Below are 25,314 nucleotides of genomic sequence, written 5' to 3'. Positions count from 1 at the left end.
CCTCAGGAAAGCACACTCGGAGCAAGTACAGGGCTCACCAAGAGACACAAGAAGAGCCAGATAAACCCTTCTATTAGGGCCACGAGTCCGAGAGACTGTGGAGAAAGAAGTCAGGGAAGCTAAGGCTGTTTAAGGGCTGAGACTGGCAACCAGGCCTGAAAGCAGTTAAGAAACCTCTTTTCACCCTTCCCAAGGACGCCTACTGTGAACTTGAATGCAGTTGTTCTGACGTTTCCATTTCGTCCACTGCCTCTGTTCTCCCTTAACTGTTATGTCAAATCCTTAGAAACCCCAACAGATCTTTGCTTAAGGGGCAGTCGTGGAGACAGGGATCATGGGTGACACTGGCTCAGGTTCTCAGGGAGCTGTGAGTACACGCGTGTTGTGGTGGGCTCCCAAGGGAGAAGCAGCTGAGGCTCTGGTGCCCAGGGCAGTGGGGACTGTCAGCGGCAGGGGGAATGCTGTCAGCGGTGCTCACGAAAGGGGTGGCAGTAACAGGAAGAGCAGAAGGAGTGACCGTGCCATCGAGTAAGCACTTAGCCACGTCAGGCACTGCGTTACTGCAAGTCACCATCACACCGATCTGCGGACTCACTATCATCACAGCCATTTTACAGGGAGTTACAGAATCACAGACATGTGCAAAACGCACACTTGAATGTTTCCAAGTCCCCAGAAATAATGTCAGTTTTGAAGTCCTACGTTTGTTTCCCAAAGGATGTTAATGAAAAACCAGGTCACCATAGGCAAAAAGCATTGTGATGGTCAACTCTGTGCCTGGGGAGAAACTCTTCTCAAAAGAGCAGAAGAGGGAGAAACCTCTGATACGCTCATGTTTTGTCCTCCTCCTTTCTTACAAGTTGAGAGGGGCAGGGATTTGTGCCCGGGGCACAGGTGGTCAGGCTCTGTGGCCCCAGCCTCGGGCTCTTTGCATGTACCACACCACACCTGCCTTTTGTTCTCACACGTGACCAGCCACCTGTGATCTGCATGGCTGGACTGTCCCAGAGTGTGCAGGGCAACTGCTCCCTCCTCACTCGGGTTCTCGGGATAACTGCTCGGGGAGCAATTCCTGCCTGGTTCCTGTGTCTCAACCAGATAGGTAGTAGGACTTGATGGATTGGGGCGAGGCTACAAGCGTAATTCCTCACCAGTCTATTTGAGCCCATTAAGGAAAATCGCCTCATTCTGGACTGCACCACTCCGTCTCAGGCCCCTGTTGGGTATACCACCTCAGCCCAGGGCCCTGGCCAGGCCAACCACAGCTCGACCACAAAGCTTTCCAAGCCCTCCTTCCAGCAGCCCACCCACAGCAAGAGCCAGGGAAAGGTGCTGGGGGGTGGGAGGTGGGGTGGAGGAGTCTTCTTCCTTTATACCCACAAATGTCCCCTTAAAACTCTCTGGTGGGAGGGCACGTTCGATCTCAGAAGTCTTTCTGTTGGGAAGAAAACAAACCCAGAGCTTGATAAATAATGCCTCCACCTTATTTCCAAACAACCTGCTATAACTCAGATGTTCGTGAACATACTTTATTTTGAGCTCAACGAGGCATTAGGACTAGACACCGCACTTAAGACAGCCTGCATCCTGCGGGACCTGTGGTCTCTCTGGCCCTGCCCACTAAGTTCAAGTTGCACTCCTCAGGCATCAGGATATCCAAAAATATCCCTTTCCTGCCCTTGTTGGGAGCCACTGAAGCAGAGAGAATGCTGAGCCCTTTCAGAACTGGGAACTTGCCAAGAAGGCACAGGCTGGCTGCCTTCTCCCCTTCAGCCTGGGAGAGCAGCAGCAAGGGCCCTAGGCGTGAAGAGAACAGTTCTTCATCTATAGTAAAGCAAGAGGCGTGCTGGCAGAGGAAGTCGGCTCTCACCACTTCCTGTGGGAGGTGGGAGGGAGTCGCTCTAGCCACCCAGCTGCTGCCCACCCTTGTCAGATGCCCCTCCCAGCAGCTCTGAGACCACACACAGCGGCCAAGTCGGGCTTTGGCAGCTCTCCCTCCTGGTAATTATACCCTGGGAGCAAACCTGCTTCCTCTTCCAGGGGAGGCCTGGGGAGAGGGCAAGTAGAGCAAGGAAAAGGACAGGCAGACATTAAGCAACCCTGGAGGCAAAGTTGCTTTTCCAGATGATTACATGGGCATTCCAACCTGATAAGGACATCTTTCTTCATTAATGCCTGGTAGCATTTATTCCAAAGCTTGTGAATACTAACTCTAAAACTTAACTCCTGGGCAGAGGTGGAGAAGAAGGTGGTAACTGAAATGTCCCTATTCCTCCCAGGAAGGTTAGCAGGTTGACCGACACACAGCCACTGAGTGGAAAGAGACCTAACAACCAAATTCAGTATGTGGACCCTAATTTAAAAAATCCTAAAAACACAACAAAATAAGACAAAACAAAAATTAGCTCTAAAAAACATTTTTGGGACAACTGGGGAAATCTGAATATGGACTCGACAGTAGATATTATTAATATTCACATGTGCGATAATGTAATGGTTCTATGGAAAAACACTTACGAAATGCACGCTGAAGTCTTTAGGGGTGATGTGTCATGTCTGTAATTTACTTTCAAATGGCTCAGTAAGAAACAAACAAAAAACTATACACACACATGTTTGTCTATAATGTAAAACAAATGTAACTTACACATACAAAACACAAGAAGTGTGCATGTGTGCATACATACATTTAACGAGCGACCACTCTGCACTGGGCCTTCTGAGAGCCGAAGCCCCGGCCTACTGCAGCGTGTGTGAGGCTGCGTCTGTGGCCTCAGCTGAGCCATGGCACACAGAGCAGAAGGGGAGGAAAGAAGGAAGAGGTCCCTGGTGGGATCTGAGTCTGTTTCCAGAAGAAGAGATGGGGTCTCTATGGGAGACAGGGCAGCACACCTACAGGGCTCCTGTCCCCGGAGGAGCCTGGGGAGACATGGTTACACAGTTGAGATGCGCTCTCCCGGAGCCAAGCAGAGCATTGCTGTCAGGGCCATGCCGGCTCTGCCCGGTGGGGAAGGCCGAGCTGCCGAGAGGACCAAGTGGATGAGCCCTTCCTGTTCTCGCCTTCCTGCGGGAAAAAGGACCTCCGAGGCAGGGGCTGTGTTTATTTAATGAAGGAGGGAAAGTGCATCTCTGGTAAGAGCCTGACTCGGAAGAACAGCTTAGAAATGGGTTTTCTGGCAAGGGGTCAGTGTCTGTGGGGACTTGTGCACATTAATTTCCAGAGAACATGAGGGAAATTGTTAGATGTGCAGAAAGACATGAGAAAGCCAAGGGGGAAACCACACGGTTTTTCTGACAAGTCTCTAAACCAAGAGCTCAGAGCCTGCAACAAAGCAAGAGATGGAGGTCTCTACGGACGATGCCGAGTGCAAAGACAAGAGCAGAATGTGGGATGGTGCATGAGGGGTTGAGAAAGACAGAGGGGACAAAACCCGACAGTGGGTCTCAGAAAACGGGTAGGGAGAACACTTTCCGAGAATAAAGAGTTGGGGGGGAGGGCAGCTTTCCCAATGTGATAAACCTTCTAATAAGCTGCCCTCCCCGCCAGGACTAGGCCAGGCCTGGCTCCCCCAGTGGCTGCAGTGGATGGAGATGGGAGAGCAACTCTGTAGAGCTGCTAGAAAAAAAGAGTAATCAGCCAGGTGACAAAATCAGTAACAAGTTCCTTGAGAACATTAAATAAAAACTTCCTTCCCCATGAGGAGGAGGAGGAGGAGGAGGAAATGACTAGGGTGGGTGGTCTTTTGGAGCAAAGAAGAGAAATCACATCCAGGCAGTTTCACTAAAAGGGAACTCATAGCCCAGGACAAGCTGCAGCTGGCAGAGCACTGGCGCGAAGGCATTCAGGAAAGCCTGCAAGTTCAGGGGGCGACCCAGGAGAGCAGAGTCCCACGCGGAGCCTCAGAAGCTCCCCATTTGGGCAGAACGCACTTTCAGGAGGTTAAAAACATATTTATGTATAATTTGCCCAAGCTCAAAGCATCTTCAGGTTGAAATGTGATTACTGCCCCCTAGAGGTTATGAGTTTTCTATTCCAAATTTACTCATCTGTAAACTATAATTAACCCCTACTTGTTATAACAGAAGTGTTTTGCAGATGACTTTGAAGTCTCTTCCAGGCTCATGATTCTGTAATAGGAAAAGGGTTGTGCTTGGAGTCAGCTGTTTTTCATTGCCAGTGAGGATGGGCTAGGAGGAAATGTCTTAAATGGTAGCCAGAAAAGCTTCGATTAGAAAATGAAAATTTCCAATAATGAAGTTTGTTAAACACTGGCAACAGACTCCTGATGAGGTGAGGTAGCTTTCCCCTGAACTCAACACAAATGGGGGGAAAATATCAAGCTTTGGGAATGGTTTAAGCACAAACAAACCAGAAGTTCTTGAGGTAAAGGTTGAAAACAAATGACCACAGGAAGTCATATGGCTGCTCAAAACGCCCCAGCACCACTTATCACCACCTAAAACTTCCTGTGATGGCCACTCGTCCTCCTGGAAATGTCTGGGAAACCCGTTTCCCAGTGGACTTTCCTCTCGAGTACAAGGCTGGGCTCCACAGGGACACATCCCTCTTCCTTACCCTCAGTCCTGGCTCCTTGGGGACAGCAGGAACCCTCTCTTCCCCGCTCAGGGAATTGACATCTAATTTTCCAGGTTCCTTACAGCGTGGTCTCCTCTGCTTTGGTTTGTCTGAAAAATTCTAGGAGACAAATGGAAACCGACATTACAAAACATTCTGGCACCGATTCTTCTGATAAGGGTGGTGCTTTTCAGCTGGTTTTGCGCTTCTCTCGTTCATGGCCCTCTGACAGGATCTGGTCAGGTTACGCCGAAGGAAATAGCCACCTGCCTCTCACCTAGGCGCTCTCCCTGAAGCAACAGCATTTCTGTAGCAGCTGGAAAACACACTGTGTGGGCTTCCTGAGCCTCCAGACGAGAACTCTGGGCCGACCTAGCACTTTCCCAGCGCACTACTTCATCCCTAGCCTTTTCTCTATCACTTTCTCTCTTTTCCTTCCACTGGAACCCACCTAACGGGCTCTGTTGTTAGAGCGTGTGTTTCTGTGAGTACATTCCCCTCCTTTTCTTGTGAGCTCTCTACCTCCATTTTTTATTAGCCAGATGTACCCAGGACAGAGATGGTGGTGGGCAGACGAGCAAATGAGGAAAGAAAAGCCAAGAAAAGGCATCTGTGCTCAGGAGACCTCTCCTACAGATTGCTAATCTGAAGGACTTAGGACAAAGGCAGTAAGAGGTCTTGAGGAAAAGTCCCAACGCAGTAACTGTACAACTAAGAATAGACATCCCTGCCAGCAAAGTGCTAATGTATTAACTTGAAAATACATAGGGATATTTTGATGAAGTGGCAGTGTTTATGCAACCTCAAGACTTCTCTGTGAGCCTATGACATTGTAGGTAATTCTGGGGGGAAACGGGGGCTGAGTTTAGGCCAGTTCTGTCCTCATAAGATTTCACATGTCTGTTTCTTGGCACAGTGTTCTGACTTGGGCTGTAAATTTCTTTTTCTTTAAACTTTCAAATGATGTTCTCAATAGACAGATTTCTCCCAAACTTCCTGGTCTTCCTGAGCACGTTCTGTATCAAAAAATGGCAGCAAGTTAGCAGGAAGTAAACAACAGTCTCGGGTAGCCCCGACAAACACTTACTGCTCCAAAGGCAGGAACTTCTAAGGAGTAGTCGGCCTGCTGCCTCAGCCAGTCAAGCAGACTCTTGCTAGGAATGGCCTTAGCCTGGCTGCCAGCTGCTGAAGTGGGCTCGGGGGCCGAAGGGGCTGGCACTGGCCCTTCAGGCTGGGAGGTGCCCAGGGGGGCCTGCCCTGGGTCTTCATGGACTTCCTGGATGAAGGGAAAACAAGGACGAGCAGTTAATCACGACAGAATGAAAACTAGCTTCTAGAAGGAAAACACCTTAGGTGTTTTTTTTAATCTTCCCGTCTACTTGCAGCTGCAGAGCACTCTGCTTGAGGAAGAACTCCACACATGCCAGTGGCCCACACAGAAGCTCTGCGTGTGCTGGGTGTTCCCCCCACCTGAGTGCTCCTCTCCCCTTCCTGTCTACTCGGCAGACTTTAACGCCATCCTATCTGCTCAGGTCCGGTGTCACCTCCGTTGTCACTGTCACTGACAGTCCCAGGCAACACTGGCCACCCCACGTCGGGTTCCCCATAGCACTCTTCACAGGTTTTTCATTGAACAAAAAATGCCTCACTGCAACTGACTTACCTCTTTTCCTCTACAGTTCGAAAGCGTGTCTTACTCGTCTCCATGATCCCAAAGCCTATAACCAGGCCTGCTGATAAAGTACACTGTCAATGCTAACTGTTTGTGTAACCCATTTAAAAAAAATACCCTGAGGCCAAGGAAAAATTTTTTATCAGTCATTTCAATGGAATTCTATGACCATTACAGAGAAGCTATGGCTTCAGACCTCTGAAAAATGAGACAAACCTTCTTAAATCTTGCAGAATCGGGCAGGGCAAGAACCCACCATGTCAGCTTCCCAAATTATACATAAAGTCTAAGAGGAAGACGTATCCCAAGCAATACAGCCTAGTCCTAAAGCTCTAAAGTTCTAGAGAACAAAGTACTTGGTTTGGTTCCCTGATTTGCACTTACTAGCTGGACTATCTTTGGCAAATTATTTAATGCTTGTAAACCTCAGTTTTCTCATCTATAAAATGGGAATAACAAGGACACCTTCACAGGGTCGTGGTGAGGCTCACAAAGGACAAGCACATAAAAGCCAAAACAGTGCCTGGCACACATAAGCACTCAACAAATACTGGTCATTACTATTCCTTTTAAAACAAGAAAACGTGAAATGTGATTCCTGTTTTGGAGGTCAAATGATCAGTCAGTGTGAAAAACCAAAATAAAAAAAAAGTCAGCAGTCTTTGACACATGAAACAAAGTCTAAGGGGATTTCTCTTGGCTGGTGTACCTTTTCTGTTGTTATAATGATGTCCTTTGAGTTTAGAATGTCTTAGTGTGACCTTGGTGAATCCTCACAGCACCCTCCGCAGCAGATGCTGTGCCCCCTCCAACACCCCACCTTCCAGGAGCACAGGGAGGCTCCGTGGTGTGCCCAGTGCCACCCAGCAGAGCCAGGATCAACATTCCGAACTCCTGACTCCTGTTGCTCCTCCCAAACCCCAGCTGCTGGAAAGCCTGCTGACCCCGCCACAAAATCATGTCTGGCTTGGCTCCTTCAGTCACCAGGGGCTCCTCCAAAACGATGGAGGATTTTGGTCATTTCTATTTGAAATGGCAAGACCTCCTGGTTCATTTTTCCAGGTTGTACGCCAATTAGGGCCCTTCATGGGTTAATATTACCTATACTTCTAGAAAAGATTGAGGGCAACTTATAACGAGGACATAATGAAAACCTAACGAAAATAAGGAGGACAATTGAAATAGGGATAAAAGTTCCACAAACCAAAAAATTTTGTGACTGAGGAAGAAGTGTGTGTTGCTCCATGCAGAAAGGTCAGTATTTTTACTTAATGGCCTCATATACCCACCAAGATTCCTGCCTGAAGTGTTTGATCCTTCAAAAAGATGAGGTCCATCCCTCCTTCCACATGTTTCCGTCTCCCTCTCCGCCTCCTCGTGGCAGCGTCATCTCTTCTCAGGCTTCCGTTCACGATCTGTCCGGTCACTGGATGGATCAGGCCAGCTTGTAGAATCCCAGACAAGTCCATGCCAAGGGCTCCTTGAAGTGAACTGATGGCCCCAATCTTAGGGGTGCTGGCACTCACTGGGAAAGGGGATGTAGCTCCTGGGGACCCCTCAGATGTGCAGGAGAGGTCTATCGCTGACTCCCCATGCCAGCCATTGAGGACGATGGGAGGGTGCCCATGGGTGGCAGGGAACTGTTCCAGGCTCCGAGCCTTTGTATCCCTCTCCACCTCAAACTCGTAAGGACGCCTGTGCTTCTGTTCATCCTTTGTGAATACTGGAGCCAAGAAGCTGTCCTGTGAACACACACGTGGCAAGAGAGGTTGGAAAGCCACTTCTGTGGCTGAATGCCAGCTTTCTCCAGTCCTGACTTCCTTGGGCCTAGTATGACTTCTAATCATCTTCTTACAAGTTCTTCTAACTCAGGCCTTCTCAAACTTTAGTACCCCATCAGCTTGACAGCTTGTTAAAAATGCAGATTCTACTTCAGTGGGCCCGAGATTCTGCATTTCTAACAGGTTTCCACATGCTGTGAAAGCTGTTGTTCCACAAACTACACTTAAGAATTGTAAAATTATAATTTAGGGAATCTCAAGGTCAGCTGTACATCAGAATTAATTGGGAAGTTAAAAAAACAAAATTCCAATACTCAGTCCACACCGCAGACCCATTCAATCAGAATCAGCAGCTTTTCAAGATCCCTAGTGGATTCCAATGTCCAGTCAAGACTGAGGGTCAGTGTATTAACAACGTATCTCAGTTAATTTTGACTTTCAAGTTGGAGTTTATAGAACTCATTCCTGCTTTGATTTCCCTGATTTCTACCAGCTGCCATCATTCTCTCAGTCCTCCAAATGTTGAACACACGGTCTCTTTTTGCCTCCCTTTCCTTATATATTTATCAGTCATCAACTTACGGCTGCCAACTCCTCCCCCCCTCTTTTATCCACTCTGCCACTAACGTAGTCGGGAACCTTATCCCTTCATCAGATGCCCACTTGGCCCCCCAGCTTTTGAGGCACTCCTCTTTCCTGACCCTCATCTCCCACGAACCTACATACCACTCCAACAACACCCTGCTTTCATCATGCAGTTCCCTGCTCTAAAACGTTTAACAGCTCTCTGCTCTGTACAGGATAAAATCCCAATTCCTCAACTAACACTAATGGCATTATAAAAAAAAAAACACACAAAAAAAACCAACCAGTCCTATCCATACAGTAAGTATTTATTGAATGAATGACTCAGTTGAGAAGTACCAAATGTCCCTCATCCTTTGTTCCATGGTCAGCACCATTGTCACGGCCTCACCTTCTGGATCTGGGCCGCCAACGCTGCTCCACTGCTGAAGCTGTGCTCCGATGCGTCTGGCTCCGAGAGGCTGTTTCGAGAACCAGCACTGCTGGCTAACACAGGGGTGGGCAGTGTGCCCGAGGGCTCATACTGCTGGCTGGAGGGCCACTTCCCCTCTAACACCACGTGGCAGATGTTATCGAGGCGGTTGATTATCACACGGTCCTGTAAAATAAGGACAAAAGCTCAGAGGGGTATGTACCAAGTTACCTAAACTCACAAAATCCCTTGACATCAAGGGTCTAGTTTTCTAACCGGAAGCAGCCGACAGAAAAGAGCACATTCAAATGTACTAATTTTATAAGCCTTAAGATAAATTTCCATAGTGTGGACAATGAAAATTAAAGCCACAGTGCTATAAATATGAAGACAATGGACACTCCTGTCTTATGGTCTAATTAGTCAAGTACATATAGCTTTAATGTTCAAAGGTTATAATACTAATACCTTTTAAAGATAGTAAACATTTCTCTGAAACGTTACTCAGAAATACTCTGAAAGGTAAAAATAAAGGATTCAAATCTGAGAACGGTTTGGGTGAAGAATGCAAGCTTCGGGAGGTACCTTTGGCCACTCAGAGAAGGAATAAAGGGTTTTCTCCTGGAGCAGTTGAGCAATGGTGGGGGCCCGGGCCTCCTGCAGGTCATCCCCGAGGTCTCCCGTGACGCCCGAAGGTGAGCTCTTGCTCTCCTCCTCAGAGTATTTCCCGGGATAATCTGGGAAGAAAGGTTAAAAAAATGAAATAAAATACTTGAGAGACAGTTGTGATACGAAAGGTCAGGACATCTGATTTCCATGCTAATTCATTTTAAATTGAATATTAATTACCATACATTCTATTTCCAGAAGAACCATATCAGTTAATCCATAAAGGTGGATCCTGCTCTAGGGTCACCAACACAAGTCATCTGATAAGAGTTTGCATCCACACCCCCACAAAAACAACAGAAAAAGAAAAGAGAAAGGATGTTCTTCTGTGTCTCTAAGAGTGAGAGGAAATGAATGACCACAAACAGGCTTTCACATTTGGTGTAGTGGGTAAGAGGAAATTAAACATTTTAATACTTTGATACATTTGGAGGGAGAGTCTACTAAATATAAAACAGCAAGAGGCTGATATTAATGAAAAAGATGAAAAGTCATGAAACTTACAACAAAGGTAAAACAGACCCGAGTCATGTAAAAAATGATGCAAAGAAACCTGGAACACTTAAATTATTTCACTGATGGAAAGAAATGGAAATGGGACTCATTCCCTCACGCTTCAGTAGTAAAAAGTTAACATCAACGTGAAATGGATCTTCATTTACCAGTAACGACAGGGAGTGAAGAGAGGGTAGCGGAATGCCCAGGGCAAGAACAGTGGTGAACCTGTTATCTTGGTGACATGACAAGGAATGTCTATCCTCTAACAGGTGGAGATTTGAGTCTTGACTGTACAAGTCTCTGGGGGAGCCACAGCGACCCCTTACCGTGGACACGGCCTTGCAGGCCGGTGATTCAAAGATCAACAAGACAGATGTGGCAAGGATCTTAGTTTCATGGGGAAAGAGAGCCAGGAAAATAGGAAATACAGGGAAACGGTAACAATAAATGAATATGTATAATTATAAACTGTGGTGAGTGCCAGAAAGGGACAGAAACAAGGTATCTTGACAGGGAGTAAGCTTACGGGAAGAGGGAAGGCTGGCAGAGAGAGCCTCTCGAAGGAAAGAACACCCAAGGTGATGAGGGGGCAATGTGGGAAGGGCATTCTGGACATGCTGAGGAACTGAGAGACAGCCAGGGGAAGGTACCAGGATGAGGTGGAGGGGAGGAGTCCTCTAGATCATGCTGAGTCCTGGAGGCCATGAAGGACAATGCAAATTGTAGTCTGGAGCCAATGGGGAGCTCCACTGAAAGGTTCAGTCTGGAGCTGATGGGGAGCACCAATGAAAGGTTTAGTCTGGACCCGATGGGGAGCACCAATGAAAGGTTCAGTCTGGAGACGATGGGGAGCACCAATGAAAGGTTCAGTCTGGACCCGATGGGGAGCACCCATGAAAGGTTCAGTCTGGACCCGATGGGGAGCACCAATGAAAGGTTTAGTCTGGACCTGATGGGGAGCACCCATGAAAGGTTTAGTCTGGACCTGATGGGGAGCACCCATGAAAGGTTCAGTCTGGACCCGATGGGGAGCTCCACTGAAAGGTTCAGTCTGGACCCGATGGGGAGCACCAATGAAAGGTTCAGTCTGGAGACGATGGGGAGCACCAATGAAAGGTTCAGTCTGGAGACGATGGGGAGCACCAATGAAAGGTTCAGTCCGGACCCGATGGGGAGCACCAATGAAAGGTTCAGTCCGGACCCGATGGGGAGCACCAATGAAAGGTTCAGTCTGGAGACGATGGGGAGCACCCATGAAAGGTTCAGTCTGGAGATGGTGGGGAGCACCAATGAAAGGTTTACAGCAGAGGAGTTGGATTTAAGTTTTAAGAAAAAGCAAAATGATGTGTGAGAGAAAACCCTGGAAAAGGAGCCTGGAGATCTGGGGGCTGGCACTGAGCTGTGCCAATTACTGCTCCCTCAGCTGTAGATTTCTAGTCTCAGAAACAGAGAGGGCCTCCCTGCCCTCCCTCCTCCACATCGCATATGTGTGGGGGATCCCTTCAGAGGTGATTTTAAAAGCACTGGTGCAAGGGATCCATATCCACAAGTATGTGCAAACTCACCAAAGCTTATCAAGTTCACTGCCACCTTCCATCCCAACTTGGCAGGGCTGACACCGCCACCAAACGACATCAGGGCAAGATCAGTTCTTTTCTGAACCATACTCTTTATAGCCTGTAGTCATCTGACTTGTACTCCTGTACTCTGGGTTCCAAGAACTGATTGTTTGGTTATGTTTCTCTACTCCAGGGTTCAAAAAGCAAAGTGGGTTTTATAATTCAGCCCATGGCAGCCGTCCTTCACGGCCTGTGGTGAGGACGACGAGGGGCAGGGCAGTAGGCTGGCTCCTCGAGGGTCAGCTGGGGTTACAAGCTACCCTCAGCTCAGCTTCTCTGTCCTTATCCTAGCTCGTGTGTACAGTTTAGTCTGGGTCAGAAGACTTCCCAAGAAGTCCTGTCACACATCACTCATCACAATGACTAAAACCAAAGGTTAGGTAATCATTGTATTTATATCCCTGCAAAGCAAATAAAAACCTCAAGGTCATCTAGATTCTTAACATTTTAAAATTCCTTCTAACTTGAACCTTTATGTGAGATTTCCCTGTTGATAAAAAGATCAAATCTATTTGTATTTCTGTTGAGTTACCTGTAATTTTATTTTAATTTCTGTTGAGTTACTACAAGGAATCGAAACCAAATGCACCAACATTGATTATATCACAGGGTTTTGACAATAACGTGAATAAATGGTGCTAACTTTGTTCACCTTAATAAAGATCACATTTATTCACTTTTTTGTGGGATTCCTGAGAAATCACACCTATGTCACGTTGCAGGATTCTGAGGTTCCCTGGCTTCTGCTGTTGTACTCAGAGTTTGAAGCGCTTTATCTAGTGGAAGAACTAATTACTTCCCCTCGACACCATATCTAGCATCCATCGTATAAAAAGCACACAGCGCCTGCCCGTCACACCAATGCAGCAAAGGTGCAATGATTGTCTACAATCCTCAATTTTCTGGAATGACTAGAGTTAAGCGACTCTGGCTCGTTTTCAGACAAGGGCTTGGGACCTTTGGTTTTAAACACACGCTGTATGTAGGCAGGTCCGTTTCAGAAGCCATGAAACTCTTAGAACTTCCCCCCCACCCCACTCTGTCACGTTAAGAACTGGCTTACTCAAAATACAAGATCCCACATACTGTACCTTGACTATGGCAGTTTCCATCTCTATCATAATCATCTTTACTTTCAAAATCTGTGTCTTCTGACTTGAGCTCATTTCCTTCAGGAGGATATGTAGGGAAACCTTTTTTCCCTTCTGTACTTTCTTTCCAAGGTTCTCTTAAAAGTTCATGCTTTACTTGAAACGGATCTGATGGAACAGCAGTGAGCTCACCCTCCATTGTGACGTTGTTAGTTCTGCTTTTGTACAGGTCTGGGTTATAAGCCTTGGGCTTCTCCACTTCAAATTCATCCTTCTCGAGGCCACGTGTCCACCTCTCCATGTGTTTGCAGTGACACTGACAGATTGCCTGAGGAAAAGCCCCCTGCAGCCTGGGGTTCTGGCTTCCAGCCTCCAGGCTGCCTCTCCTGGTTTCATCTACATGGAAGCCTCGGCTCTTTGCCCTTGGGATGTTAGCAGCGGGCTCGGTTAGAGGCAAAACCTCCGGCCTTCCCCTCATGCCTGCTGCCATGTCTAAGTTTTCCTCCTCATTTTCCTCCTCTTCCTCTTCCTCATCACTGTGGTTTTGACTCAAAATCAAATGACTTTCTAAACTTTTGTTTTCTAATAAATCAATTAATTGCTGCTCCGATGACAGGTTTCTTTTGGAGTCACAGACACTAAGATTGCACATATCTACAAATCCACTTTCATTTCCTTGATCCAAGGAAGCAGCAGCCAAGCACTTGGCTTCTAACTGCCCGATGCCGTCAGGTCTCTGCCCTGCCTCACTGCAGCACAGGTCCCCTTCCTGTGAAAGAGACACCAGCAAATGTTTTCCATTTTTGATGTTCATCTGAGCTACTCCTGCTTCTAAACTATCCATAAGTGAGGGGCCGGAAGCTATTTCTGCCTCGTGCCCACCAGGCTGGCAGTGCCCATCGTTGCTTGCTGAGATGGCAACGGCATCTTTTCTGGATTCTGGACTGGTCCTTGGGCTCTCCTGAAAAGAGCCTGGCTCTCGACTGAGCAGCTTCTTCCCATACATCATGTTCTCCAAGGACTCAGGCAGCAGGCTTTCATCATGGGTGATGGAAATGACATCCTGAACTTTAGAAATAAAGTTTTCACAAGTCATATCAGATAAGCTGCCCCCAGGTGGGCCGAGATGATCATCTCTACCTTCTATTTTCCTGAGATTCTCAGGTTCATTTTCAAGGGCCTCTGAAGTCCTGCTCATTTGAGTATATGCAAGAGATTCATATAGTTTGGAGTTGGTCTGGTAAAGGCAACAGAGGCTTTCTGGTGCCTGGCTGTCAGGTCTTTTATGCTGGGCATAGTTTCTATAGGCGTCCAGAAAAGACAGCTGGGGGTCGGTCATGACGTGGTAATCAGTGCGGCTGAGCCCGTGTTTGGCGGTACCGATGAGCAGGTCGCGATCATGCTTCCCACACTCCCACCACACGGGGAGGTAGAGGCTGGGCCTGCACAGCTGGAGGCGTTCGTGCAGCTGCGGACACCTCAGCACCTGCTCTCGGACCTTCCGTAACAGCTCAATGCGGTACAGAGTTCTTGCCGCCCGTTCCTCAGTGATGGGTTCAATGTAGATGGTGGGATCTGGGGGACCTGCAAGGCAAACACAGAGCAGATCACTTCAGGTAGCCCTCGGGTGCTCGCTGCCCACCTGAGTGCTCTTTGCTCTTATGGTTTAGTTCCCTGGTTCCTCAGCACGGCAATCTCAGGTGTGTGTGTCCCTGCTAAAATGAAAAGCTAGAAGAGAATGCAAGGTGTTTATGAAACAAGGACAGACCAACGAGGGTGAAAGGAGAGCATGAAAACTTCAGTTCTGGAAATAAGATGAGTTCCCATTCAATAAGCATGCACTGTGTGCCCTGTACACTGGGAGTGTTATACAGGATATTTAGTTCTCAGAAAAATTCTATGATATACCAACATCCTCCTTGTTTTAAAGATGAAGAAACAGGTTCAGATAAGCTAACTTGCTCAAGATGGCAGAACCAGGATTCAATTCCAGGTCCTGTCAGTGTGACTCCAAGGTCCAGATTTTTCCAATCTATCCAGCTCCCTGGCTTAAATGAAAACACCCTCACCATGCCACCTGGGGGCAAAAGTTGGGACGTCTGTGCATGCTGCTGTCAGTCCAGAACCCAAGCTGGGTAGGCTCAATGTATGTTTCAGCTTTCCTAAAATATTGAAATATGGTCCATAGCAAGTTTATCTATAAGTCTGAGGCTGAAGAGGGTCTCAGAGGGAGCTGCTGCAAATAATTCCAACTGGGAAGAAATGTCTCAGAAAAAGTCTCTATCGTATCAGGGGATATTTAAATGACAGCCACTTCCTTTCCACAGCTATAAGTCAACACATTAGAAAAAAGAGTTATTAAGATTTAATGTAAGGAAGGTACAAAGTTTAGAATAAGATAAATCTCTATGAGACTTAAAAAAAAAACAAAAACTATGCTTTGGAAAAGGTAATTAATAGTAACCTCGCAATGTTTCTGTGAGGTTTTAATCTGAATTTCACTTTTTGCTGGAGTTACATCGTTTTGGGAGTGAGATTTTATGAGGGTGGACCCAATGTGAAGTTCATCAATTTGTGAAAACCCTCTTGTCTCTACCTGAACTTTTCAGGTAGACTCCACTTTTCTAATTACACCCAAACTAATTCTGAACCTTGAAAATAAGCATGCTCTTTCCTTGTCTTATCTGGAATATAATGACAGAGTTTTCTCACCACCATCTTTCCACGTGGGCAGACGACAAACATTCCGGCACATGGCTACAAAACTATAAAAATAGTGTTCTAGGCTCTCATCCGACTTCTTGTCCAAACGAGAAATGAGGCGGAACTGAGTCCAGTCAAAAGTTTTCTTTTCTTGATCATAAACGACACCAAAGGCAGACACTGTTCTGCAGAAGTCTGCTTGTTCTCTCCTTGTCCACCTGCGATTTAACCAGAAAGGGACAGTGAGCTATTCTTTTCTTCTTTTAAAAAAAACCAGCAACTAACTTATTGAGCGCCTACTAGAAGAGCCCATGAAGTCAAGAAAGCAGGTAGAGCTGGTTTGTCTATTTTGTTTATTTTCATTTAAGTTAAAATTGGGCTGAAAGGCTTGTAACAAAACTAGCCTATCATCCTACCAGCACTTCCAAACCTTCCAGCTCTTTCCTCTGGTATTTACCTCTCAATTTCTAAATCACGTGTGCGTACTTGTGATCCTGATTCATCAACTTTAGAAATTACCTTGTTAATTTCCTCTTGCGAGAGATAAAGATTTTTCAAAAACTATTTATGCTTAAATATTTTGCCATATTTTTTTGTCCCCCTGTACAACCCAGAATCACAGAAACCTGGAGGGCACTTCCAGACCATTAAATTCACCTCCTTCATTTTATAGATCAGGAAACTGGTCCAGAAGGGAGGCGCCTCCCTGAGCCACGCACCTTCTTTGACCCCCTATTGCATATGGGCTTTCTTCCCGGTTATGTAGGCAGGCTTCCCATTTTAACTATCTTCTCTAGGACACAAAGGTTCTCTAGTCTTTAAATCCTGCAATATTAAGATAATGACTTAAGGGAGTTGAATTATTATACTCCACCACAGTCTTTATGAGGGGCACCGTACCCTCCACCCTGAAGGAATGAGAAAAGCAGCAGGGCGAGGGGGTCAGTGAAGAGTGAGAAGCAGGGAACAAGGGGCTCTGATTCGATTCTCCTCTTTGGAGCTGTGAAAGGAAGATGGGAAAAATACTTCCCCTGAATTACCAAATTTCATAAAGCCAGGACTGCAAAGCGGTTACTAAATTTGCTCTGCGGTGCTCATTTAATCCACTGGATGTTACATCAGATGGATGGAGAGATATAAAGACTCAAAGAACTACAGCTTTGTTCATTTCTCTGGTGCATCATTCCTGGCCTGTGCTGGCCTTCTGTAGCCATCTTCAGCTTAACTCTCAGATGGGCAAGTAACTCCTAGCAATTCATATCTTCCCTCTAAGGTTGGCATGTTATGGTACTTATTGTTCTCAAGGGCTAAGGACTGGTAGCTGTAATAAGACAGCTTTTGTGCACACTGTTCCCTTTGCTGCTAACAGAACATAGTGATATGTGCCTTTTGTCACCTTTACCCAACGTGGTGTTTTTAAACCACAACCTCAGAGACTAGGGCCCAACTTAGGAAAGAGGGTCAAGTTGGAAAATCTAAAAGTCTGGGAACTGTGGGCAGAGGGTGTCCTAGATCTCATCAGGCTCCCTGGTCAGCATGACAACACCATCACAGTGGATTTCATTAATATATGCCTTTTGTCACCTTTACCCAGCCCTTCTGCCATTGGCTTTTACCTCTTTTGAGCTTCCTTGTTGATGAGGTCCATTTCGGAGGTTCTCCTGAACATCTCTTCCTGGACCCAGTATCCTTGGTTACCTGGTCCCAGAATTTCAGGTCGGCAGAGTTCCTTGCGGTTGCAGCGCTGGTAAACAGTGACCAACCGTCTGAGACGAGCAGTGAGCGCAGATGAAACTGGCCAGGGCGATTTGTCTGGGTCGGAGCCATCCTGGGCTTCAAACATCAGTGAGGACATTAGTATTTACAAACAGAACCAAAACAGTGGTGACTCAATAACCTAATCAGCCCAGGATCTAGGAATAGCTGGAAGGGCTGCAATTTTGCTTTAGAAACAGTTTGAGGTTGTGGTTGGCTGCTGTCTCTCAAACCCAGAACTAATTCGAGGACCCTGCTTTAAGGCCGGTAACAAGCAGACTCTCTGTGGTCTTCTCCATAGAGAACTTCTGTGTTTCCCCGAAAATAAGACCTAGCTGGACCATCAGCTCTAATGCATCTTTTGCAGCAAAAATTAATACAAGACCCTGTCTTATTTTACTATAATATAAGCAAAAATTAATATAAAACCCGGTCTTATTTTACTATAATATAAGACCGGGCCTTGTAGTAATTTTTGCTTCAAAAGATGCATTAGAGCTGATGGTCCAGTTAGATCTTATTTTTGGGGAAACACAGTATGAGATTTTGTGTAGCTGGGCCTTCCAACTGCCAAAGAATCTATTAAGCGTATATTCTATATTCAGAAAAACAAACTGAAAAAAAAACAAAAAAACAAAAAAACCAAACCAAGCCCCCTTCACTCTCCTCCCCCAAATTCAATTAAGTTAAAAAAAAAAAAAATCAATGAAACCACAATTCCTTTTTCTCTCTCAGACTCTATCCTGACTTCAGACATTAACATTGATTTCACATTTGAATTTCAATGCCAGGTGGAGGAAGCTTGCCAGAGCCACGTTAATCCTCCTTGTGTGACACCAGGAGAGTTTGCTGAAGGTCAACTTACTTGGCTTTTTAAAAGAGCCTCCTTATAACAAACAGCATTTTTAGCACATGTGAACTCCACAACAGCTATAAACCGGGACCTTACTTTTCTTTGCCTTCAGAAGGACACAGTCTCACCTGCCCGGCTGTCATCCTTCTTTTCACCAAAAATGCCATCACCTCCATCAGTGGAGCTCTCCTAGGAATAAATGAAGCCATGTCATCAGTAAACCTGCAGCTCAGAAGCCACCTCAGGTAGCCCTGCACAGGAGTAAACATGCACAAGCATCTCCTGCCTGCAAGTATCTCAAAGACCAAAATGGTCCCTGGGAAACAGTTTATTCACACAAGTTTCAAGGGAGCCAGAAAGCGGTTTATTTAAAATATGCATTTCCCCCTGGAACTGTGTGGAATGATTCTGCCTGTAGAGAATTATAGCTTAAAGAGTGATGAACTTGAATGTTTTTCCCGGCAATTATATTTTACAAGCACTATTTTAGCTGTGAATTTAAATATTTGCTTTACCAGTGTCACTCGCAATTTAATAGCCATTTCACAAAAGCTGTGCTTGCATTTTGGTTGTGAGAAAGTATCACGCTCATGTTCGTTATGGTTTTCTTACTGCACAGCAACAGACGCTACTTCCTAAAACACGACTGACTGCTCCAGGCATGAGACCTGATGCTGCAAAATCCCAAGAATTTAAAATTAAAATCACAATCTGAGGCTCCAAGTGAATCTGGAGCCATATTACAGAGCTTATCCAAGTTGGAGCATTTGTCAAACTGGCTCTAATGGATTCCTTCACGAACCCCTTCTTGGTCTCAGAAACAGAACTTTCAAAGCTCCTTATTTTAAGGCACATGGGAGTTTGGGGATGGGAAAAGAGACAGTGTTATTTTTCAACTGGACTCCATTTTTAACACATCTTCTGTTTTTGATTAGTACCTTTTGACCTGAATGATGCGAGAGAATAACTCCAGAATTCAAGACTTCGGCCATTTTAGAGCACAGGTCAGACGAGGAAGCAGGGTGAGCAAACTGTGGCCCCGAGAGTGTTAGCCCTCAAAGTAAGAATGGGTTTTGCATTTTTAAAGGGGGGAGAAGAGGAGGAGGAGGAGAAGTAGAAGAGGAGGAAGAAGAAAAGGGGAGAGGGAGAAGAATGTGTGACAGACTGTCTGTGGCCCCCCGGCCTAAGGTATTTACTGGTCCTTTCGGTTTGCTGCCTCCTGGACTAGCACCCAGCACAGAGACCTGGATACAGCAGGAATGGACAGACACCTACGACTGGCAGTAGTTACAATTCAAACTTTTTTGGGCCCCTCATATCAAGGATGGACCTTGAGGGCAAAGGGAAACTGGGGTGCATTCTCTGAATGTGTTTCTGTTTTGCTAGAATGGTGAAAATAGCTAACATTACTGGATGTGTTACTTAAGCACCGTGCAAAACGCTTTCCATGACATCTCAGAGCTGCTTCACGAGGTAGAAACTGTTACTACCCTCATCTTATAGATGCAGAAAACAAGCCATGGAAAGGTTCTGTAACTTGCCCAAGGTCACACGGCTAGCAAGTGGCAGAGCTGGGTTTCAAACACAGTAGTCTGATGAGAGCCTATACTTTCAACCACTAAGCCATGACAAAACAACAAAAACAGCGTCCACGTTGAACACTTGTTTTGGAGAGTGAAACCTATTTAGAATCGAAGAATTCAAGTTTAATCTCTTCCTCGGGCCAAACTGCTTCCTGCCGTCTAATGTCAGCAAAGAGTGGAATCCTTAGGCTGATCTACCATACCATTTTGAAGTGGCACATAAGTATACTGTCTCATCTTCTCTCACTGTTTAGGTGGTAAAAAATAAGCCAAAACTAACCGGCCATGCCTTATATCCTTTCCTGCCATAGAGAGCACTTTTGAGTAGCCTCCCAGAATCCATGGAGAGCCTCTGGACGCTGGAATTTCTAATTACAGACACGGCCAGACTGAGAAAGGCTCCACAGCCTGCGAAATGTGGAAGCCAGGCGCTGGAGTGTCAGGCTCATTAGGACACGTGGCTGGCCGCCGCGGGCATCACCATACCCCAGATCCAAGGCTCCCAGCATGGTGCGAGGCAGGCACACATGACACCCAGGTTTCCTGGCCAGTCTACCCAATGGTTGCTGTTGGTGCACAGACAATAAACATGAATGGCCGCGGGCAGTCTCTCTGGTAAGGAAAGATTCTGGTATCAGCAAGTGCCTTTCTCTGAATCCTGCCCTCTCTTGGGAGCACTTCCTCTCACTAGAAATGACAGAATGGAGACAACCTGGCTTATGAGTAGCCCAAGTGAAAGAGATGTCACACTCCTCGCTTCCAGCCGTTAATGTGAGTGTGTGGTGTGCTACCACAGTGAGACTGGGGTCACAGGACGCCCAGCACTGAGGTATGTAGTTTAACGTTTATTGTAGTATCGCAAGTTCTGCCTACGTGAAACAATCGGAAAGAAATGCTCTCCTTGGAAGGAGTGTGAATCGATCATTTCAGAGTGAAGGACCCAGAGAGCGCTGATGACAAGATCGTCAAAACAAAAGAAACTGATGACAACATGCAATTTCCCCATCTTGAACACGCATGTGGTTGGCAGTCTGACAGTCCACTGTTCCCAAGCCCTGGGCAAGTTGTTCAATCTGTCTCAGGCTCATTTCTTCATTTGCAAAAATGGAGGTAATACACTACTTTATAGGGCGACTGGGGGACACAAATGAGTTGATTATGTGAACTGTTTAATCAAATGCTGGTACAAAGCAAATGCCCAACAAATGGTCGCTGGGACTGAGGAAATACTAAATATTAGTCCCAATGATTAGATAATCACTCAGTATTTCTAGCTTCCAACTAAAATGTGTACTCTAAGGGAGGCTTCGTGTATCAGCAACAAACGTCTATGAAGATCTTTGAGTACTGAGTACAGTACTCTACTGAGTACTTTATGTGCATATTTCATTTACTTGTATAATGAGGATTCTAGACAAGGGGAAACTGCGGAATGGGGAGGTTGCTAATCTTGTCTACTATTACACACAGTTATTAGGTGGTGAAAACGGATTTCAAACCCAGAAGCTCTGCCTCTCCAGAGGACAATCTCTAACCACGGTGCCATGCTGCCTCTGGCAGGTGGGAGACACACTGGCTGAATCAAACGCACTGCCAGTACTAAGAGTAACTTACCTCCACACACATCGCTTCTCTACTGGGGGCGTAGGGCTCTGTTTCCTTATCTGAAAACATAAGGTCTAGTCTCCTTTGTGGCTACTCCTCTACCTGGTCTGGGTGAAGGTGGAGGTGGGGGCCGAGGCAGCACAGACCCTGTGGAACCTGCGGACCCAGGGAATTTCCTCTATGCTCTTAGGAAATCCTAGGGCCAACACAACTGCGATGAGCTGTTGTCTCATTTAACAAACAGTGAGTGTCTCGTGAGTGCCAGGAACTGCGTGCTAGGTTTAGGTGCTAAAACAGTGGAAAAGATGGAACTTTTATCCTTTTAGAGCCCACAGTCTGGTGGTTATGTTGGACATGTCAATAAAGACTGGCCATTCAGTGCGACAATCACCCCTGTGCACAGTGAAAACACAAGGAAGAATCACTGTCTCTATCAGACCCAAATTGGGGAGGGGGAAAGACGTCCAAGAGGTGATGTCTGAGCCTCATTTTGAAGGACAATGTGTTCGCAGGAAGAGGACGTAAAAGCTCTCTGTGTAGAGGTAACAGGAAGTACTAAGGTGGAGTCAAAAAGATCCCACAGTGGTTTTCGTCTTGCAGGAAAACAAAGCACCCCACTACTCTTGCATAAACTTCACCTGGAAAGTAAATACACATCAAATGTCTTTAACATAAAACTCAACGAACCTATTACGTAAAGATCACAGGATTTAGAAAAAGGTGTGAGCAGGGGAGACACTGCTCTTGTGTCCTCAGCCAGTAGGACTTTTTACTCTCCAGTCAAATATCATTACTGCAGTTCAGAGAACCCTCAAACTCTTAAACTCATAAGGGTGACTTTCCAGCTCCGAGCTGAATTTTTCCTACAATGGAATCAAACCACCTTCGCCATTCGATTTCCCTGTTAAGAATTTCTCCTGTGTGCACGTTGGCTATGACTTCATCCTCCACTTATTTAGACCTTGTTTCAGAGGCACCTGGAGTAGGAACTGCTGCGGAGCAAGGACAAACACGCTGATCACAGACCGACTATATGAGTGACGGCTGTGCCACTACTTACTCCTCTTTCTATTAAAAGAGATGGTTGTTTATTTTCTGACATATGAGGACTGACATAGAGAAATATTTCATTTATAATTCTAGGCTCTAGACCATTCCAAACGCAAGTCAACTTTCAGACTAACTGCTAGAGAAGTTCCCTATGGGGATGGCTGGTTAGCTCAGCTGGTTAGAGCACGGTGCTACTAACACCAAGGTTGCCAGTTCGATCCCACATGGGCCACTGCGAGCAGTGCCCTCCTTAACAAAAAAAAAAAAGAAAGAAAAAGAAAAAGAAAGAACTTCCCTATGGGTTTAGTGACTCCAGCTGCATCTGAAGTCTGTTTACCAAAGTTCTATTGGTATTAAAACAGAGAGTGTGGGGGAAGGGAATCGAGTAGATCAAATGTCCTTTTTAACTTGAACATTCTCTGATTCTCTCCCACCACATTTTAAGGGGACAAATGCTGCAGTGTGCTCTGGAAGGCACCAGAGTAGTGTGGGGTCTGGACCCGATGTGATACGAAGAAAAGCAGAAGAGCTAGGGATACTTCACCTGAAAAGAGATTTAAAGGGATTAAGGTACCTAGCCAGCCTCAAGAATTTAAAATCCCATCAGAGAGAAAAGAAAGAACAGTTTTGTTCTTTGCAGTACCAGAAGAAAACCAGACAGAATCTACGGAACCAACTGCTAGCCAGATTTCTGGGTCAATATAAGGGAAATATCACCCCAAAACGAAATGGGCTTCCTTGGAAGGCAGCACACTCCACCTCTTCTTCCCAGAGGCTCCTGGAAGTACCTGAACCTACCTGGAACAACCCCGACAGCAAAGTTGTAGAGAGGCTGGAACACTTAGAGACCACCCAACACCCGTCGTTAGGGCTCCTTGCAATGCTAAGATTCTGCCGATGTATTCACTGTTCATCCTTCTACGGCCAGGTCTGTTTAATTCAGAGAAACGACCCTGGTCCTGGATGACAGGCTCTGTGCGCTTCTTGAACCCCGCTTGCTGATCTGCCTGAGAACAGAACTGGGAGAAGGAAACACCTAACCAGCGTCTTCCGTGCAGGAGGTGTGGGGTGGGAGGGAACGAGGTCTGGTTCAGATGTTGGCTGCTCTTCTCCATTTGTTATTTCAGCACATGGACTAGAAGTCAAGCTTAATCTGTTATATAATCTGTCCACCTCAAAACCTGAGGTAAGCACTCTCCATTCCATCTGCTTTTGATTATTCTATAGCCCAGATTTTAGGGGTTTGAAGAGCAAAATGAGTAAGAGGTATTAATTTTATAAAAGAATAAAAACGTAGTTCCAGAGAACTTTTACCCTGCTCTGTATAAGGAAACTGAAGTTATTTTATCAATTCTGCCAGAAGCCATTCAGTGCCCAGAGCGCTCCAAGATCAAAGGCTGATCGGTTAAGCACGTAAACTTGATTGTGAACTGCGTTCAGCTGGGTCTGGCCTGCAGTTGGGCTGGTAGCTGCCTTTTCATAGAAGCTGCTACCGGGAGGAAGGCACATGTATGTACAAATGAAATACATTCTATTTTCTTTGTCTTGTTCTTTTGTTGTTTTTGGTTTATATACCACATATTAGTGAAATCATATGGTTCTCTGCTTTTTCTGTCTGACTTATTTCGCGCTTAGCATTATACTCTCAAGATCCATCCATGTTGTCACAAATAGTCCTATATCATCTTTCTTACCACCAAATAGTATTCCATTGTGTATACATAAACATTCTACTTTCTTGACTATGCAAAGAACAGTTGATTGGAAAAAAGAATACCGGAATATCGAGAGAATACCTAGTCTGAACTCTGCCATCGAATAGTTGTGAGTACTTGGCAGGGCTCTTAATGACTTCCTGGGCCTCCCGTTTCCTCAGCTCTCAAATGAGGGTAATAACATCTGAAGTGTTAACTTCACATGGCTGAGGTGAGAATCGAGTGAAACAAATGCAAACAGTGCTTTGGAAAGAGTCAAGTTCCACATGAGTATATGGTATTACTTTCATTTCTTTGGTACTTGAGTTGTTTCCTATGGGAAAACACATCCCAAATTCCAGACAAAAGAAGTTAACAGTATAAGCCAGGGACCAGAATGGTAGAACTTGGGATTCTCATTGTCAAGACCAGAACCCAACTTCTTTCAAGTCCAGGGCCTGAAGCTTCATGCTGCTTTGCTTCGATACTGCTTCTCAAACCTTGGGGGAGATACGGAAACATATCTTCGAAAAATAATTATTTCCCACTTTGGGAAAGTGATGTCATTGTTACTGTTACAAGAATCAGAGCTGAGGGGAGCCAAAGTAAATACCACACATTCTCCAAACTAGAACCAAAACGAATTGGTAACTTTTAGGTGGTGATCAGCAGACGAGGAGAGATTATCCTGGCAATGGAGTCAGTTAGGGACAATGCTACAGTAACCTCTAGGACCCAGAATCCCTGAAATTCTAACAGATTCATTTGCTCCACTCCTCAAAGCCAGAGAAAACATAATCAAATGGTGCTTGGGTCCTGGTAAGGTTTCAGTCTGCTTATGCAAAGTCCCAGAAACTCATTTGTAAAATGCAGTACAGACTTCTGCTTCTGGGAAGATGCACATTTCCCCTATTCCTCACTCTAAGTACAACGAAAATCCCTGGACATTTACATAAAGAAAACACAAGAAAACTCTGAAAACTGAAGAGAAGAAAGCAGACCAATTAGTGATCTTGGGACCCAAGGTATGAAATAGTGGTGAGTTCCCTGGGTTTTACTGCTTTATATATCCTAGTTTTAGAGGTAAAGAAGCTGGCTGCCAGGATACACAAAATGGTGCAGACAAAAAAAAAGTAAAAAAAGAAGGAAAAAAAAGACAGCCCCAATA

General features: G+C 45.8%; 1 protein-coding gene across 2 annotated transcripts in view; it reads right to left on the bottom strand.

Moving 5' to 3' along the window:
• The window catches only part of CHD6 (chromodomain helicase DNA binding protein 6), a 181,863-nt gene that overhangs the window by 4,824 nt on the left and 151,725 nt on the right, over positions 1 to 25,314 (bottom strand). For both annotated transcript variants that reach the window (XM_019748943.2, XM_074318117.1), the window contains exons 28-36: positions 18,343 to 18,403; positions 17,223 to 17,439; positions 15,616 to 15,824; positions 12,904 to 14,487; positions 9,612 to 9,763; positions 9,006 to 9,212; positions 7,538 to 7,990; positions 5,664 to 5,852; positions 4,577 to 4,696 (exon numbers count right to left, since the gene is read on the bottom strand). In XM_019748943.2, the coding sequence (XP_019604502.2) occupies positions 4,577 to 4,696; positions 5,664 to 5,852; positions 7,538 to 7,990; positions 9,006 to 9,212; positions 9,612 to 9,763; positions 12,904 to 14,487; positions 15,616 to 15,824; positions 17,223 to 17,439; positions 18,343 to 18,403 (3,192 nt within the window). The remainder of the gene's footprint in view (positions 1 to 4,576; positions 4,697 to 5,663; positions 5,853 to 7,537; positions 7,991 to 9,005; positions 9,213 to 9,611; positions 9,764 to 12,903; positions 14,488 to 15,615; positions 15,825 to 17,222; positions 17,440 to 18,342; positions 18,404 to 25,314) is intronic.

This window comes from Rhinolophus sinicus, linkage group LG13, assembly GCF_036562045.2.
Source record: "Rhinolophus sinicus isolate RSC01 linkage group LG13, ASM3656204v1, whole genome shotgun sequence".
NCBI lineage: Eukaryota > Metazoa > Chordata > Mammalia > Chiroptera > Rhinolophidae > Rhinolophus > Rhinolophus sinicus.
This window is presented reverse-complemented; position numbering and strand designations above follow the sequence as displayed.